The sequence below is a fragment of the Mauremys reevesii genome, linkage group 4 (genome assembly GCF_016161935.1).
Source record: "Mauremys reevesii isolate NIE-2019 linkage group 4, ASM1616193v1, whole genome shotgun sequence".
Taxonomy (NCBI): domain Eukaryota; kingdom Metazoa; phylum Chordata; order Testudines; family Geoemydidae; genus Mauremys; species Mauremys reevesii.
The window spans coordinates 128,220,254-128,238,211 of record NC_052626.1 but is presented as its reverse complement, the minus strand read 5'-3'; the positions used below and the strand labels follow the sequence as shown (position 1 = coordinate 128,238,211).

The 17,958-nt window shown below is 55.1% G+C and overlaps 1 protein-coding gene across 7 annotated transcripts in view; it reads right to left on the bottom strand.

The window, feature by feature from the left end:
- The window catches only part of ITPR3 (inositol 1,4,5-trisphosphate receptor type 3), a 105,389-nt gene that overhangs the window by 25,162 nt on the left and 62,269 nt on the right, over window positions 1-17,958 (bottom strand). For all 7 annotated transcript variants that reach the window (XR_005597576.1, XR_005597577.1, XM_039534702.1 and 4 more), the window contains 19 exons: window positions 17,093-17,265; window positions 16,095-16,214; window positions 14,914-15,096; window positions 13,881-14,132; window positions 13,194-13,338; window positions 12,693-12,840; window positions 11,620-11,816; window positions 11,239-11,368; window positions 10,382-10,439; window positions 9,961-10,126; window positions 9,182-9,346; window positions 7,529-7,597; window positions 5,807-5,932; window positions 4,926-5,048; window positions 3,941-4,141; window positions 3,015-3,266; window positions 2,357-2,482; window positions 1,684-1,809; window positions 676-796 (listed from right to left, as the gene is read on the bottom strand). Coding sequence is in view for 5 of the 7 variants with exons in the window: in XM_039534702.1 (XP_039390636.1) it covers window positions 676-796; window positions 1,684-1,809; window positions 2,357-2,482; window positions 3,015-3,266; window positions 3,941-4,141; window positions 4,926-5,048; window positions 5,807-5,932; window positions 7,529-7,597; window positions 9,182-9,346; window positions 9,961-10,126; window positions 10,382-10,439; window positions 11,239-11,368; window positions 11,620-11,816; window positions 12,693-12,840; window positions 13,194-13,338; window positions 13,881-14,132; window positions 14,914-15,096; window positions 16,095-16,214; window positions 17,093-17,265 (2,881 nt within the window). In the remaining 2 variants the exon portion in view is untranslated. The remainder of the gene's footprint in view (window positions 1-675; window positions 797-1,683; window positions 1,810-2,356; window positions 2,483-3,014; window positions 3,267-3,940; window positions 4,142-4,925; window positions 5,049-5,806; window positions 5,933-7,528; window positions 7,598-9,181; window positions 9,347-9,960; window positions 10,127-10,381; window positions 10,440-11,238; window positions 11,369-11,619; window positions 11,817-12,692; window positions 12,841-13,193; window positions 13,339-13,880; window positions 14,133-14,913; window positions 15,097-16,094; window positions 16,215-17,092; window positions 17,266-17,958) is intronic.

The following is a 17,958-nucleotide window of genomic DNA, read 5'->3' as shown; positions in this document are numbered from 1 at the left end:
CCCCAAACTCGAATACATTTATTCCCCCATCCCCCTGAGAAGGAAGGGAAATAGCATTGCCCTCCTTAGGCGCAGAGAGATTAAATAACATGTCCAAAAATCACGTTCAGTTCCCAGCTCCCCACATCGCAGCCCAGCACCTTTGCCACTAAACCAGCCTCTCCCCTCTGTGACCCATCAGCATTTATAGCCCTCCTCAAGAGTTAGACAGCAGCTGACAGGATGAGGGTCAAAGACTTAAGGGAAACCGGCATAAGTTCCAGCTTTATTTCAGGCCTCATCAGCAGCTGGAAATACCAGGAATCTCCTGAGACATCCTGGTCTCCTTAGGTTCCCAGCCCATGTTAAATGGGCCCAAGAGACCTAGATGAGAAGCCAACGTTTAGAGGGTGTTCTCCACGCCACACCTCTGTGTTTTTAGAGGCTGGTCATTAGACATGCAGCCTCAGGCCCAGGAAGCACCTGCCAGATCTCGCCCAGCTCCTGCTCGGCCAGCTGCCTGGTACATGCACAGTCAGAGCGGGATGGAGTCTCCAGATCAATGGAGTAGCCTCCCAACACTGCCTTACCCTGGTATACACCCTACCTCCATCACATCAGCCCCAGCAGCTAAACCCCTGAACCCCCCTGTCCTGAGCACTGAGCGATCGCCGCACGGTCCCCTTAGCACCTTACCAACCATGGCCAGGGTACGGATACAGGCCTCCACCGAAGTCTTGTGGTGCTGCTGTAGCCAGGGGCACTCCAGGAGCCTCATGGTGGACTGGAGGAGCTGCACGACAATAGTCTGGTGGGTCTGCAAGAGACGGGAGGCAGGTCCTTATCTGGGGCCATGGTGTGTGCTCTTATCAGACCCATCACTGCTGCTGGTGCTTCTTACAGGCCCCTGCTAGGGGGAGAGTGGCTGGCCGGTCAGCAAGGGCGCTAACCGATGACACTTCTCCCTCTATCTTGGTAGGATTCAGGGTTAACCTCCTGGCCAAGTCCAGCCTCGGAGCAAGGCTGTTTTGGTTCCCAGGGCCCTTACGCAGCCTGCCTCCTCTTTCAGTTCACACTGGGGTCTCCCTGAGCTCTGCTTTGAGTTTGAGGGACTGCTCCAGTTGCTGAGTTTGACCAGGTTTCAGTTCACTCCCCCAGAAATCTTAGTATGGGTGGTACCTTAGCCATCAACACAGCCCAGTCAGGGATCTGCCCTCTGAGAGACCCCTTCGGCCCCACTGAGCTCTGCCCCTCAATACCACCCCAAGCTCTGCTGCCCATCCCACAAACTCCACCAGCCCCACCAGCCTCTGCCCCCTTTGCCTTCCCTTGGCTTGTTTCTAAGTTTCCTGAGCTTCTCTGCACACCAGGCCTGTGTCTCAGGTAGGGAAGGAAACCCCTCAGCAGTTCTGAGCTGGTTTCTGGGTCTCCCAGCCCACTTCAGGGCGAGGTTCCTCCCCACATCAGTGCTCCTGACACTCTAGAAGGAGGATCTGGCCAGACCCCTGTAGGCTGGGGCGGGTTTGGCTCTATGATCCAGAGACATCCATCCCTGATGGCAACAGAAGAGGTGAGATCCTCGGGCTGATGCTGAGGGTCATTGACTCTTGAGCCATCTGCAACTTCCAGGTTACAGATGGCACCTCTCTCAGCCGGGGCCCTCAGCCTCTTGCTGTGCTCGATTCTGGAAAGGCCCCTAGTTACCTGCAAGGAAGTGCTGTTCTCCGAGAAGGGGGAGCTGAAGAAGGCATTGATGGTGTCCAGCACCACTGTGAGCACGTACTTCTCCAGGGCGGGGTCCGTCAGACGCTTCTCTCGCTTCTTACACATCTGCAGGGAAGGAGACACTGGGTCGTTGCACCCCGGGGGTGGGAGCACACACTGGTACAAGTGCAACACCGACATGCACACACCCAGCAGAGCTGGGGGGACCCACGCGGCAGAGGGCATCCTGAGGGGCACTTCCTACCCAGCATCTGCTCCCTGGGCTCCCAGGGGCCAGCTGTGCCCTGGAGAAGGCTCTGTACTGCTGCAGAGTGGATGTGTCAGCCCCCCAATCCTGATGGCACAGCAGGGACAGTACGGCATGGAGCAGCTCCTTGTTACGCAGAACACGGGTGCCACGGAGCACTGCCCCAGACATGCCCATCCTGCTCCCAGTGCTACAGCACGCTGGGCTCTAGCTATCTCCAGCTCCTTGGACGGCTCCTCTCACCATGGGACCCAGCCTGCACCGCTGCTTCTAGGTTGCTGAGAAAGCTAGTGGAGCATCCAGCGACTTTCATCTCCTGGTGTCCACCCTCCCAAGGGAGAACTGTCAGTGGGACTCTCCACCCCATTCCCCACCCCAGGATCCACTCCAGGCCCCGTCCCCCACCGTGGCCATGTCGAGGGTGAAGTTCTCAAAGAGAGTCCAGATGTGGTTGCTGGTGTAGATCTCCTTCATTTCCACCTCGGTGTCCACGTAGCAGTGGTTGACGAAGTTCACATAGGCCATCTTCACCTGCGGGGGCAGAGTGGGACGGGACGGGGGAGGGAATTCAGTCCCTATATGAGGCCGTGGAGGGCAGCAAGGCAAACACAGCCCCCAGTGGCACAATCAGCCTCCCTGCTGCCCCCTGCCCTTCGAACGACGACTGCCCCCTGAGGCACGGAGGGGCACAAGAGGGCTTCAGCTCAAAGCACTGCAGCCGAATACCCACATGATCTTGGTGGCAGGAGCTCTGAACTCCCCAGCGCAAATCTCGCTTTCCACCAGCCAAGAGGTGGGACAAACCACAAGTCAGACCCCCTTCCCCAGCCTGCCTCGTCCCCCCTCCTTGTGTGTGTTTCTCGCTCCCTCCTTTTGTTCTCTTGCTTTCCCCCCTCCACTAGCACAGCATTCCTCCCCCTTCCTCATACCACCATTAGGAGGCCTCAGTCCCCTGCTTCCACCTCCTGTCTCTCGCCACCAGCCCCTTCTCTCTCCAATGCACCCACGGCTATGAGTTCTCCCCGGCTCTATGAGTTGGTGGCAGCGCCGCTCCCCCCAGCACCTCGGTGATGCAGTCCTCGTGCGTCACCACCCGCACAATGTCCTCCAGCGGCAGCAGGGACGTGCACTTGATCTCCGTGTAGACGTTCTTGCCCTCGGCACAGGCGGCCAGCAGGTCCACCAAGGAGATGTGGTACATGAGGGGGCTGTTCTCCTCCACCCCTTCCCGGGCCGCTGTCATCATCTCCAGCATGGTGGCCAGCGACGCCTTGTCATTGTAGAAGACCACCACGTCGTCCCCAGCATTGGTGAGCTGTGGGGAAGGAGCAAAGGTCATGGATCCGTGGCAGAGGGGATGGAAAAGCCTTGCAAGGCAACAGCCAGCTTCCCCCACAAACACAGCCACAAAGGGGCCACTGAGGGATTAAAGGACAGTACGTTTACAATGGAAATAGGGCATTTTCCAACACAGAACAGAAAATCCCAACCTGTGGAACTCCCTGCTGCAGGATATTACTAAGGCAAGCAGCTTAAAAACAGACTAGGTGTAAAGGCAAGTATTCTTAAAGACTACCACTGACTTTGGGAGCCCAACATGAGACATGTAAGGCCTGATTTTCAACAGTGCAAATTCAGCTGCGTGACCCTGCCCCCGCAATGATGGAAATGGTGCAAGCAACAACTGTGAGCGTGGGTTTTAGCATGGTTTCAGATGTAGTGTGGACAGAGCCTTCTACGGGTAAGAACAGCATCTCTTCAGGCTGGGGTGAAATTATAAGGGTTCTTGTCCCGCTTTCCACTTCTCTGCCAAAGGATGGTGCTTTCGAGAGCGCAGTGCCCCCTAGCAACCAGCTGGAGCCCTGGGACCAGCACAGGCATCTGCTGAGCCCCCACCCTGCTCCCCGAGACAGCCCTGCTTCTCTGACTGGGTCTGTCTATACCCCTCAACCCTCCCCCCCTTCCACACCAAGGGGAGGGGGCTCTCACCTCCGTCATGATCATGTCCTGGCACTTCTTGACGTACTTGCCCTCCGCCTTGATGATGCTGTGCAGGAAGTCGAGGTACTGCACGTGGCGGCCGTGCGTGGCCAGGCAGTGGACGAAGTGCTGCAGCACCGTCTCGTTAATCTCCGAGCACAGCTGGTAGTTGTTCAGGAAGATGTGCTGCATCGTCTCGGCCTCCAGGAGCTGCCGGGGAGCGAGCGGCACCTGCGTGAGGCTGTGGGGCTACGCAGAGCCCCCAAACGCCCAGGTACACTCCCAGCTCCCCCTGCCCCCCCAATTTCTCTCCTTCTTGCAGGTATGTCTCCTCCCTTCTGTGTCTCTCCCTCCTTTGTCCATGCTCTCCAAACACCCCTCCCCTCTCCTGGACCACTACCCCGCTACCCACCCGCTGGGCCTTCGCAGCCCTTAGCCCAAGTAACCACCCCGACAATCCTGCAGGTTTGGTTAGAACTTTCCTCCTCCCCTGTTCTGTTGGGGGGAGAGTGAGGGGGTGCTTTGCCACCCTCTAGCCATCGCCACGTTTATTTGTTGGCTTTTCCATCAGCTTTCCTAGCATCTGAGCCTCCCAGACCTTAGTGACTTAGCCTCACAAAACCCGTTAGGCAGGGATGCATCCCCAGCCCCATTTCACAGATGGGGAAACTGAGACACTGAGGGCGGTGAAGTGACTTGCCCAAGTTCATACAGCAAGTGAGGGGCTGAGCCACGAATTGAACCCAGGTTTCTAAGCTCCAGTCTAGTGCCTTTATCGCGAGGCCACCCTTCTAGAGAGCAAGCACTCTCACGTGAAATGTTAGTGAACGATCCAGGACTGGCCAGCGGAGTAGAGGGACCACGGTGGCCTAGATGACCTCCAGAATTGGTCTCTTCCATCTCTATTGTCTACGAATCCCCATCTATCCCCCAACCCACTCGTTTGGCCCCATGTTGAGCTCTCCCAGCGGGGGTGGGGAGGCTCCTCTCTTACCCCAGGGGTGAGGAACAAGTTGAGATGTTTGTGCAGAAGGGCCTGGTTTCCTTGGTTCCCAGCGCAGAACTTCTGTAGGAACTGGTGGGTGTATTTCAGAATCTCCAGCATCTTTGCATCACCCTGAGCAAAGGGGAAACAGAGAAGAACGTGAGTTCTTGGGGGAGGAGCCTCAGGAATTCTACCCAGGAGACATCCTAAGCCTTGAGAAGCACAAGGACACCCCTCCCAAGATGGTATTTCCTAGGGTTACATTGTGGCATATCAAAGAACAAATCAATTGGGTTTGACGACACCGAGAAGGTTTCTGCATCCGCAGCTGGATCAAGGAAGAAATCTCACCCACTGGACACTATTGTGCAGACAGGTGTATTGGGCCTGTGCTGAGGCACGCTGCTGTAGATGGCTCCTCGGTCCATTCCTGTCTGGTAGGCTGACGTTATGCCATAGGACCCTGTATTACACTTAGAAGACCTCTCGGGGTCCCTTCCAGTCCTACGATTCAATGATCGGTGATTCCCGTATATAGACCTTTCCCCATAATGCACTTTGCAAGGGTGGGTAAGAGTTGTGTGTCCCCATTTTACAGAGAAGGGCACTGAGGCCTAGGGAGATGAAGTGACTTGCCCAGGGTCATGCAGTGAGTCAGTGGCCAAACTGAGAAGAGAACCTCGGAGTCCCAGCAGCCAGTTTACTGCTCTAGCTACTAGACATGCTGCCTCCGGGCATCCAGTATGTAGGAAATCACTGGCAAACCCAGCGCAGCATGGACTGAGCGACTGACCCCCGCGCGGAGATATTCCAGCGGCTTGAATGTGCACTGGGATTGCTGCCTTCGACTCCCACCCATCCCATCCCCGCCCTGCTTCCCACTCTCCCACCTTCTCGTAGGGGATCTGCAGCAGATCCAGCATCACTTTGTGGGCATCCATGTTCTTCATCAGGCGTTGCTGCTTCTTGCGCACCTGCTCACCCACCCCGCACATTTTATTGAGCCGCTCCAGGATCTGGAGAGGGAACCCCGCCCCCAAAGCAAAAGAGAAGAGGAATGAGCATTAGAACACACACGGCAGGACGCAGCCCTATGCTGGCCCCAGCGAGCAGGGCCGCCCAGAGGATTCAGGGGGCCTGGGGCAAAGCAATTTCGGGGGCCCTTTCCCATAAAAAAAAAAGTTGCAATACTATAGAATACTGTATTCTCGTGGAGGCCCCTGTGGGGCCTGGGGCCTGAGGCAAATTGCCCCACTTGCCCGCCCCCCTCTGGGCAGCACTGCCAGCGAGGCCGTCTGAGATGCGTGAACAGGCCTGTCCTAGCCCTGAATTCTAGAGTTAGGACCCTGGGTGCTCTCTAGCCAAGCTACCAGAGTGACATCCTGTCTGGGAACACGCTGCCTCAGGCTACTTGCAGATACATTCCATCCCCCAGGAGATCAAAGGCACGTTTGTTCTCCTGTCGCCTCCTCTGAGCCCAGCTTCCACAAGAGGGAGGCCAGCCTTGACTGAGTACGCTGCTCTCAGCTTCCCTGGTGTAAAACCAGAGCCAGTTCACAGAGCGCAGTGGCGTCATGCTGCATTTACATCGGCGTCTCTAAGAATCCGGCCCGTGATCCTCCAGGCTGCCAAATGGAAGGTGTCGCATTACGTATGGGCAGCTGAGATCTCGCTTTTCCCCCCTGCACCAACATCTGCAGCCCCAGCTGGCAGGCTGCACAGCCAGGCCCTGCCTCGCATTCATGACCCTTCAGGCAGGAAAAGATTAGAATGTCACCCCACCAGCAATTACGACCCTGGCTGCAGAACAGCAGCTGGGATTGTCCTGGAAGCCCTGCAAAATGTTGGGTCAAGTCTCTCCCAGGCTTACGCACTTAAAGTCATTGGGCTGCGTGGGTGAGACAGAGGGGAGAACAGGCCCCTTTGTGTCCAACTACGCAAGGGAGAGTCAATTCCATAGCGCAACTCACCAAGCAGAATAGCAAAAATTAGCACAGGGCCTCAATCAACTGAGAAACCTTCACCTCCAGCAACTTGAGTCTGGTGTCTGATTCACAAATCCCCGTGTCCCTCCTAGTGCAGTGTGAGCCCTGGGTCTCATTCATAAATCCTTGTGTCCTCCTAGTGCAGAGTGTGAGCCCTGGGTCTCATTCATAAATCCTTGTGTCCTCCTAGTGCAGAGTGTGAGCCCTGGGTCTCATTCATAAATCCTTGTGTTCTTCCTAGTGCAGAGTGTGAGGCCTGGGTCTCATTCATAAATCTGTGTTCTTCCTAATGCAGTCCTGTGTGTCATTCACAAATCCTCACCTCTCTCCCCTAGCACAAGCCCTGCCTTTTACTTTTATTGCACAGGGTTTGATGACTTCATAGGGCTCCCCCTGCACTAAGCTTTTAAGTGTAAGCCCGAGTCTCGCATGTCTTTGCACGCAAGCTGCCAGCTCCAGCCCAAACTTTGCACAAGTCCCTTATCCATGGTGCAAGACGCTGTATGTAACACCATGAAGACAACTCCAGTCCAACATTCCCTGCTGACCTGGCTAGCTCAGGCAGTCCCACTGCACAGCTGGCTGGTGCTATGCGATGTTACCAGAGACATATTAGCTGTTACTTACCCCTTTGACTATCTTGTAATTCTCGCTGCTCTTCTCTTCAGGGGTACTGACCTCCTCATCTGCAGTGTGCTACAAAGGGAAGGAAAGAGAGGAACATCTCTCAGTACAAAAAGAGACACCCCAATAATAATGGGGGATTTCAGCTATCCCATATTGACTGAGTACATGACACCTAGGGTGACCAGACAGCAAGTGCGAAAAATCGGGATGTGGGTGAGGGGTAATAGGAGCCTATATAAGAAAAAGACCCCAAAATTAGGACTGTCCCTATAAAATTGGGACATCTGATCACCCTAATGGCACCTCAGGATGGGATAGAATTTCTAGTCACCATTAATGACTGCTTCTTGGAGCAGCTAGTCCTGGAACCCACAAGGGGAGAGGCAATTCTCGATTTAGTCCCAAATGGAGCATGGGATCTGGACCAAGAAGCAAATATCGCTGAACTGCTTGGTAATAATAGCGACCAGAATGTAATTAAATGTAACATTCCTATAGGGGGTAAAATACCAAAGAACCCCATCACAGTAGCATTTAACTTCAAAAAGGGGAACTACACAAAAAAGAGGAAGCTAGTTAAATGGAAATTACAGAGAAGAGTCACAAGAGTGAAATGCCTGCAAGCTGCAAGGAAACGATTTAAAAACACCATAACAGAGGCCCAAACTAAATGTATACCTCAAATAAAAAAACAACAACAGTAAGAGGACCAAGAACAAAATGCCACCCTGGCTAAACAACAGAGTAAAAGAGGCGGTTAGTAGCAAAAAGATATTCTTTAAAAATTGGAAATCAAATCCTACTGAAGCATATAGAAAGGACCTGGCATGTCAAGTGGTAAAAATATAATTTGGCAGGCCAAAGTAAGCATTTGAAGCAAACTAGCAAAAGACACAAAAGCTACCAGCAAGAAAATGTTTAAATACATCAGAAGCAGGAAGCCTGCCAGACAACGATGGGGCCCCTGGACTATCGAGGTGCTAAAAGAGCACTCAAGGAAGACAGTGCTGTTGTGGAGAACTAAATGAATTCTTTGCATCTGAATTCATTGAAGAGGATGTGGGGGAGATTCCCATGCCTGAGCCATTCTTCTTAGGTAACAAACCTGAGGAACTGTCCCAGTTGAGGTGTCTATAGAAGAGGTATTGGAACAAATCGATAAATTAAGAGTAATGTCATGCTAATTTTTATAAAAGGCTCCAGAGGCAAACCTGGCAATTAGCCTAACTTCAGTACCAGGCAAATTGATTGCAACTACAGTAAAGAACAGAGACAGAGATGAACACAATATGTTGGGGAAGAGTCAACTCAGCTTCTGTAAAAGGAAATCATCCCTCACCAGTCTATTCGAATTCTTTGCGGGTGTCATCAAGCACGAGAACAAGAGTGATCCAGTTGCTACGGGATACTTGGACTTTCAGCAAATCTCTGACAAGGTTCCACACCCGCCAGTTTCCCCAGCAGCAGCTGCCTTACTGCACTGAATGCCTCACTAACACCCGTCTCTGACATGCTCGATTCAGGGGGCTGAACCCAGAGGCCACTGAGAGGCAATATCCTTCAGTTACTGGCCTGAGCTGGATTTGAACCAATGACAGAGGTGTCTGTATCCAGCCCCTCCCCTGCAATCTGGAGAGCTGCTCAGGTTCTTACCTCTTTCTTCTCCTTCTTGGGCTCCTCCCCTGCGTCCTCCCCCTTGGGGCTGCCCTTCTTGTCCACCCAGAGTTCAGATTTCTCCACCATCATGCGCAGCTTGTCGAGCTCAGACTTTATCACCTTGTAGTTCTCAACATCCTGAGCCGAGATCAGGAGCTGGACCTGCAACGCGAGGAGAACCTCAGCCCCTTCCGCTCACTGGGGAACCGGTGTGCAATGAAAAACCAAGCATGGGTGTCCATCTGCCTTCTCCTCACTCAGCTCTCTGCTTCCCCCGCTTCAGTCCAGAAGGCACAGGGGTGGCTGTGGCTGAAACAGCCGATTAGAAGCTACTTTTATGGCACTATCAGGCCTGGGAGTGATTCTGTTACCCAACCCTGAGCATCCGCCTCCCACAGATGAGGATCTCTAGACCACTTAGACTTGATTCCTGCATGGCATGGCAAGGATCTGCAGCCTCCCTACTAGAGCAGTTTAAGGAAGGAACCACACCAATGGGACTTCCTTAGCTGGCACAGATCTGGGCATTCCACCAAGCACCTTTTCTTGGTGCCAAATGCTGTGGACAGGCGCCAGCTAGAAGCTGGACTGACCTCACCCGCTCATTTCACACCACATTCAGATGGACTCAACCTTTGCTCACTGCCAGCCTGGCTGGATTTAGTTTCACACCTAGTGTAACCTATTTACAACCCTCTCAGCCAACTGCACCCCAGGTGCGGGCCAGGTCTTGAGAGAGGATCTGGGACACCCAGGCTGCTCCCCAGCAGTGTTACCTGTTTAAAGGTGTGCAGCACCTCCTGCCTCTGGCTAAAGTGTTTGAAGAGGAGCTGGAGGGAGCCAGAGACAAGCGGGGGATAGTTGTGCATCGTCAGGTGGATCAGCACACGGAGAAACATCCTCCCTCCTTCATCATCCACCTCTAACATGCTGCTCGACTTCCTGAAGCCAAGGGGAAAAACCACGATGTGAGTAACAATCAATAAGGACTCCCTCAGGCTTTGTGCTGGCCCTGAGCTCCTTATGGTTGAGGAGCCATATAGCCTTTATGGTAGCCCCAGGCCACCCACATTCTCTGCTCCCTGTGGCTTTCAGCCTCCAGCAATCCACCTCTTCACAGGAGAGCGGGACTTATCTACAGCGAATAGCAAAGGACAGATTAATTTTCCACTGGAAAGAAGGGACTGAGGCACTTACCCGACCCCAAACATGGCCTCTGCCAGCTCGCCTATTCTCTCCAGGTTCATCGCTGCATCTGAAAGAAGAGAAAGCAAAGGGACCATCAGCAGGGAGTTCAACACCCTCCCTGCACCAATGGAAGATGACAACGAATCCAGGCGAGGCAGAAACTCCTAGGGAAACAGTCTCAACCCCAATCCAGGGAGGGGAAAGGAGTTTCCTGCCCTGCTGAACTCCGAATGGACTGGGTTATCTCTAGGTCGTCACGAGGCTGTTCATCAGCGTGGTACCTGAGCAGTCACCACGGTATCCACATATTCTTTACCTCCACTGCCTTAAGCACCTTCCTCAGTAGTTCTACGGTGAGCCACTGGCCACTGCTACATGCACACACGTCCTGCTGCTATTTCACTGGGGGGACAGAGCATATGGGAAGCGGGGAGGGAGGCTTACAGGGAAGAGCTTACAACAACAGAAGGGAGTGGGGAGAAAATCGGCAAAAGGAAAGAGAAGCCAGGGAAGGAGGATGCAGACTTTTATTATTGAGCTGATACTAGGTACCACGCCTTAGAAACACCACAGTGAAAGTGTCTGTGCCCTTAATTTCCTTCAACCTCCATCTCCTCCAAGCAAAAGCCTCCCAAACCGCTACTAGGCCCTGGCACCAAACAATCAATAGATCCAACCCAGCCCATTCAGTGCACCACATAACCCTCTCCATCTGCTAAGAGAGTTTATCAGAGCCATATAGTGCTATTCAGGGTGTTCCCAATAATGAGCCGGTATTTAACATGTCATATGTGGCCCTTTAAATCTAAGCTGCACTGGAGACTGGCACTGCTGGTAGAGAGCAAAAGGGATGGAGAGACAGTTACTTGTGGAGTCGAAGGCTGGAGCTGTCCCATCGGCGCTGCTGTCCTGCATGGGGTAGACTTCTATGAACTCCTTCTTGAAGACGGAGAGCAGGTAGGAGATCCTGTAGTCTAGCCGCACGTTCAGGATGAACTGGGGAGCAGCATGGGCAGAAGGAGTGTAGAAGTGAATCCCCCACCATGGAAACCGCCCTCTTCACACTGCTGCAGCTTCCCGGCCCCCACTCTCCATCTTCCCCTCCGACCACCCCAGCCCTGCATTAACCAGAGGCCAGCAGCACCGGTCCATAGCACAAGTCCACGGGAACCTGCAGCTTCCTTATTTCATTTGTTCCCTCCCTCTGAGCTTCATGCACCAGCTTTTCCACCACCATGGGCGCCCACCTTCAAGATCTCCAAGATCTTCAGCTTGGTCTCCATCACAACGATGTTTTCGTTCTCTATGGTCCTCTCCCGGTCCGTGGGCTCAGAGGCCGCCACGGTGCCGAGGCTTGGGCCACTGAAGATGGACTGCTTCCGGCTCAGGACCATGGTGGACATCATCTGGCCAACACCCTGGATGGACTTCCGCACGTTCTTCCCTAGGGAAGCACCCGCGGTTGGCAGGAGGCTAATGTGTGAGGCCAGCTTTAATACACTGAGGGGGCTAGAGTTGGGCTTCTAAGTCCACCTTGGGGCTGGCATAAGAGCCCACCCAAACTTCCACTAACCTGGAAACTGCTTTAAATTTTATTGGAGGATAAATGGGGAGGCTGATTATTCATCTGGCATGTCCTTGCATTGCTTACTTACTATTGCTGGCCAAATTCCTAGCTCCTCCCCGACAACCTGAGAGGGGTCAAGCTCTTGCTAACCCCTGTCTCTCAGGCTTGGTCTACACTACAGAGTTGTGTCGACACTAACATCAAGCCTTATGTCGACCTTACAGCCTTGCTCCCACCAATGTACGTGCCCTACTACACCAACATCATAACTCCATCTCCACGAGAGGCCTAGGGCTTATGTCGATGAAGTTAGGGCGACCTTACATTGGCAGTTGGTTGTCATTCTTGTCAATTTCACTGCCATGACATTGACAAGAAAGCCAGCTCCCCACTCCCCAGCAAGTCTCTGCTCCAAGCCAGGCTGCCACCCAGGCTCTCAGCTTTGGCTGCCGCCTGGACTCCCCACTGCCCGCTGGGAGCCCTGCTGCCCACCATGGTCCCGGCTCCTGGCTCTTCACTGGGAGCACGGCAGCCCAACCGGGCTCCAAGTGCTCAGCTACCCATCAGAGGCGAGAAGCCCTGGGCGACTTCCCCGCTGCTCCCAGCTGTGAGCGCAGAGGCGAGAAGCTCCAGGTAGCTGCCGGATGGGAGCACTTCCAGAGACAGTCAGGCTCACCAGTTTGAGTTGAGGTCATCAATGAACTGAGACAGTTCAGAGAAGCAGATGCTTACAGGCCAGCCATGGAGCCTTACCCGCCATATCCTCATTGTACATGGTCTGCATCATGAGCTGAGGATTCTGGACACAGTCTATGATACCCAGCAGAGTCCGCGTCAGGCGCAGCAGCTCACTGAAGCTGTAGAAGCCAAAGTAGATGAGGTTGTGGGCGAGACTGACCACCTGCAGGAAGGACAGAAAGACTCCAGATCTCTCCCACACCCCATGAGCAGACGAGGAACATAACCGTACAGGGTAAGGACTCCCAAGATGGCTGCCCAGTCTGCCGTGGCAATTGGCCATTCCAAGATGGCGGCCCAGTTTGCGCTAAGAATTGGCAGTTCCAAGATGGTCACCCACGGTGTGACTAGACTGGCCGCCAAGTTTTCGCAGGGCCCCTGTACAGCAGTGAGATGTGGCCTCCTTGCCTCTTTGAGGGAAAAAGGCCCATGCTGTGCTAAAATGCCCCCACTCAGGGTTGCTTCAAAGCTCTGATGAATGCCCCCTCCCCAGCAGGGCCAGCGCAGGTTTCTCACCTCAAAGGTGAGCTTGTTCTTCTCCTCGTTGGCGAAGGGCACCGCCTCGCTCACCACGTTGTTGAGATAATCCTCCACGAACTCCATGGTGCTGGCAAACTTGTTCTTCTTGTCGTCCCGGGAGTCATTCAGGTTGGAGTCGTAGCTGCGAAGGGGAGGAGAGGCGCAGTGAGCCAGCAGGAGATGGGCCAAGTCTTCCCTCAATGCCCCAGCCCCTCAAGTGCCTCTCCCGAGGAGGAGGAGCCCCTGCCTCGCTCTCCAGAAGGGCAGCACGTTGTGCCAGATGCAGTTCTGTGCATCAGACGGACAGGCCCGGAGGGCAGCGTCCTCTCCCCACAAAACCCTGGCCGGCAGCAGCAGGGGTGAGTGTCCCCGTAACCCTGGCCTCGAAAGAGAGAGGGGAAAGCTCAGTCTCCAAAGCTCACTGAGTCACTGGCCTTGAGGGCTGATCAGCGCCAGTTGTGTTGGTGGTTCTTTTAAGGATTGGGGGGCTTTGCCCGCGAGGAGGCCTGGCTAAGACCTGCCAGACCCATTCCACATGTGCCCCCCCCACCCCCGCCTGCCTTCAGTATGGCCATTCGGTCAGTAATGACACAAGTTGGATCTGAGCCAGGGATCTATAGGGTGTGATGGTCTGGAATCCCCCATGCCACCCTCTTCCCGGTGAGAAGCACCGGTTTGCCTCACTCTTTGATGGTGATGGCGGTGGGGATCTCCGTCCACAGCCGTGCAAACTTCACAGGCATCACCAGCTCCTGGGGGTCCCGGTCCACATGCACGTGCAGCATGAGGTGGCAGAAGGAGGCCCGGAGGTCAAAGGGCAGCATCTCGTCCGCCATGCAGAGGAAGATGAGATCCACCCCCAGCTGCTTGGAGATCTCTTTGATCGCCAGGTACTGGCGGTCCAGGCACATGCGAGCAAACAGCTTCAGCTGATACCTGTTTGGGGCCGACCAGGGGTGAGAACGCAGGAGGGCAGGGAGGAAGAGACACAGAGAAGGAGATGGGGAAGAGATGAAAGGAGAAGGAGAGATGGAGGAAGAGAGGGAGGGGACTATTAGATCATTTGTGGAAGCGACAGATATCATCTCTCCCCTCTGCCGAGGGAACAAGACCCCGCTTCATGCCCAGCTGGTGCCTCTTGTGTAGCTGGTGAGGGCCTACCGGGATGAGCAAGAAAGTTTAAGAGAGGCGGCTGGGCCGGGAGGCTGCTCTCGAACAGCACAGACTGAGCTCTGTGACCGGAAACAAAGGCCCAGCTGTGCTCCCGTTGCTGAACTCCCACTGACTCCAGCAGCAGAACACACCCCACAGGGGCTGGCAGAGGGGGGGTGACCAAACATGCTCCTCTTCTGTTCCCCCTTTTCCTGCACCCAGCCAGCGTCCCATGGACACACCCCCTCAGCAGGGCTCCTTCAGAGCGGGGCTGGCCTTTGTCCCCCATTGCCTGACAGGGAGATGGGCTGGACGGTCACCTCCCTGGCTCATCCCAGTGTCTGAGGAGGGGGATTGGGCTGGCCCAGGAGCGGCTGATCATATGGAGACATGGAGGGGGTGGGGACGGCACTCACAGAGCCCAGCATCGGTTCCCTTGATGCTGGGTTCCAGTCCCTGGTGAACTCCCCCTAAGAGCCCAGCTCAGCCAGGGGTGGATTTACTCCAATCCTCACGCTGTCCCCGTCGGATCCCCAGGAGGGTCAAGGAGGCCGCACAGTGTTACCTGTAGTAACTCAGGACGTTCTCATCATGAGCGTTGCCCGCCCGCGCCTCCTGCGCCAGCTGCCGGATGCTTTTCTCGTGGCAGTCATTGTTCTTGTCACTCCAGGTCAGCCAGACCTCCTCCTCGGAGTACTCAATGCTCAGGTATTCGTGGGTCTGGGACATCTCCTTCACTGGCCTCAGCCTACAAGCACACCACCATGTTCAACAGGAGTCTTTACTCCCCATTGTATGGATGGGGAAACCGAGGCACGGCGAGGCAACTGGACTCGCCCAAAGTCACACAAGGAGTCACGATTCCAGACTCCCCGGGCCTGTGCTCTGACCGTTTGACTACACTACTTCCCATCTCACACGGGGCAGAGGAATAACCACCAAGGAAAGAAAACTCATTGGGTATCACAGGCTGGGAAGATCCTCTTCTAGACTGCTGACCAGGGAGCAGAACCAAGAGAGCAGAAGGCTGAGCCCAGAGAATCCACCTGCCCCAGACTGATGCTGAGCCCAGATGCTGGGAATTGTGGCGTGGGCAAGCTGAAGAAAGCCGATACTTTATACTGTGTCTTAGGCGCCAATTTCAGGAGGCTCCCCGAACAATGGCCCAGATCCATCCCTCTATATGTTGGCCCCATCACTGTAGTATCTGAGAGCCTCACCATCTCTAATGAGTTCATCCTCACAACCCCGCTGTGAGACTGGGCAGGACTATTCTCCCCATTCTACAGAAGGGCAACTGCGGCACAGGGTAGATTAAGTGAGGTACCCAAGGTCACGCAGGGCGTCAGTGGTAGAGCAGGGAATTGAGCCTGGGTGAGTATCCTGGCCACTGGCCCATCCTTCCTCACTGGACAGATGGGGAATTGGGGCAGAGAGAGAGTCAATGACGTGCCCAAGGAATGGAACCCAGACTCCTGAAGTCCCTGGCCAAGGCCTTCATCACCAGATCATCCTTTCTCTACCCACCTGAAATCAATGGAGCGATGCTAATTTCCACCAGCTGAGGCGCTGGCCCTGAAGATTAATGGGGCGGGGCGGTTAACTGGCCCTGAAGTCTCATTCTACCCTATGGACTGATGAGGGGCAGGTCCTGTGACTCTCCCCACTCCACACACGCTACAGTCCCCCATGCGGGGGTTGGGAAGGGCCCAGCACTCAGGGCCGAGCGGCCCCTGGGATACTCACTCTGTTTTAATCAGGATGTCGCTGTTCTTGGGGTCCAGCACACACTTGCAGATCAGCTCCTGGGTGACGGGGATGGCGATGTGGTTGGACACACACAGGTCCGAGAGGTAATCTAAAAACCTGGGGCGAGCACAAGAGAGCCACAGCTCACTGTCAGATGGGGTGGGGGGTCGGGGGCTGGCTTGAAGGGGAAGGGTGCCCCTCGGGGATGCTCTGGCCTCTCTCTCTAAGCTATTGTCTTTGCATGAACCTGGACCGGGGTTGCAGACCTTATGGAGCTGCTGGCTTGATGCATGGGATAGGTCTTTGGGGCTTGGAGCACACGCTCTGCTCTGGCATTCACACCCAGGAGGGTCCTCCTGCGTGAGCAGCAGGCTCAGCGCAATCTCGCCTTCAGCACCTGCCCTTTGTCCGAGTCTCCACCTCCCCAGACTCACGACTCTGCTCCCGTTCGGCACAGCGCTGCTTTTACCTCGCCAACAACTGCAGCATCCAGTGTCCCATCCCCTGACAGCATAAGCCACCCAGCAGGGCACTGCCAGCCGCTGCAATCCTCCCAGGAGATATCTGCCCTCTTACACCACAAACACCCTGGAAGGCTCTGCTAGCCTCTCTGATCCCTCCATCCCCTTCTAGCATAGGCCACTTTGCAAGGCCTGCTACTCCCTCCACTACCCCAGCCTCTGGATTCCTCGTGTTTCCTGCATAACTCCCTCTCCAGGGCACTGCTAGTCCCCACTATCCATACACCAAACATACCACCCCGTTCACAAGCAGCCTCTCTGCTGGCCAGCAACCTTATGGCTGCAATAGAGCAACATTCAGCTGGTTGGACACTACAGTCTTCAAACACCAGCGCACAGGGGGAGGGAGAAATTGAACAGGAAAAAAAAGAGGTTCCCCAAACTTCCGTACAGGGTTGTGGCTGGCGGACCCCAGGGGTCCATCGCTCAGTGCACACAGACTGCGACACAGCGGCCAGATTGCACAGCACGCACCTGGGTTCCCGGTTCTTGCGCACCAGGCTGACGAAGGTCTCCACCTCGGTCTTGGTGATGTGCTTCTCCAGCAGCTTGCGGTTGTTGTGCAGGAGGGCGGTGATGGTGTCCTCTGCCAGGATGTCGTAGCCAATCTGGGACTGCATCATGCCGAACTGCTTGGCGATATGTTCCTGGAGGGGAGGGGCACAGATCAGCTGCGGGGAGGGGCAGAGCAGCTGGCAGGGGACAGGGAGGGCCACGACTAGCACTGGGTGCCAATGGTGACCCAAAAATACACCCCCAGCGTGAGCGACAAGTAGGGTGAGTAACATCTGGAATCGGTGCTCTGACACCAACTGGGGTGCTCTGACACCAATGCAGAGACACAGTGCCAGCAGACCCAGTCTCTGGGGAAGGCATCCAGGTTCCCCACTGGCTGATTATGGTTGGGTGTGTGCTGGCAGTGGGCTCGGGTCCCACCCTCCATCCAGATCCGACTGCTGCCTCCTCCTCTCAGACCTCCGTGAGCCATTTTCTCAGGGCATTCTCTGCTTCCGGCACCTATGTCCTTCAAGGGCTTCACCCAATAGGCCCTACTCGCTATTTGGCCAGCTGTGGAGAGAAGGATCCCCGCCCAGGGGTTCTCCATCACAGTCAGTGTTAAATGGTGGCCAAGAGGAAGATCCAAGCTCCAGAGAGAGAGAGGACAAGGTTCCTGCCTGCCTTGGAGATAGCAGAGCTGGCATGTGGTGAGGAGGCCGGGGGCCTGGAAACTCTGTCACTTCATGGCCCAAGTAGCTGACAACTCCAGTGGGAAGACAGAGAATTATCCGTATGGGTGATTCTGCTAGAGCAGCAAGAGTGCACGGGAATCCTAAAGCCCA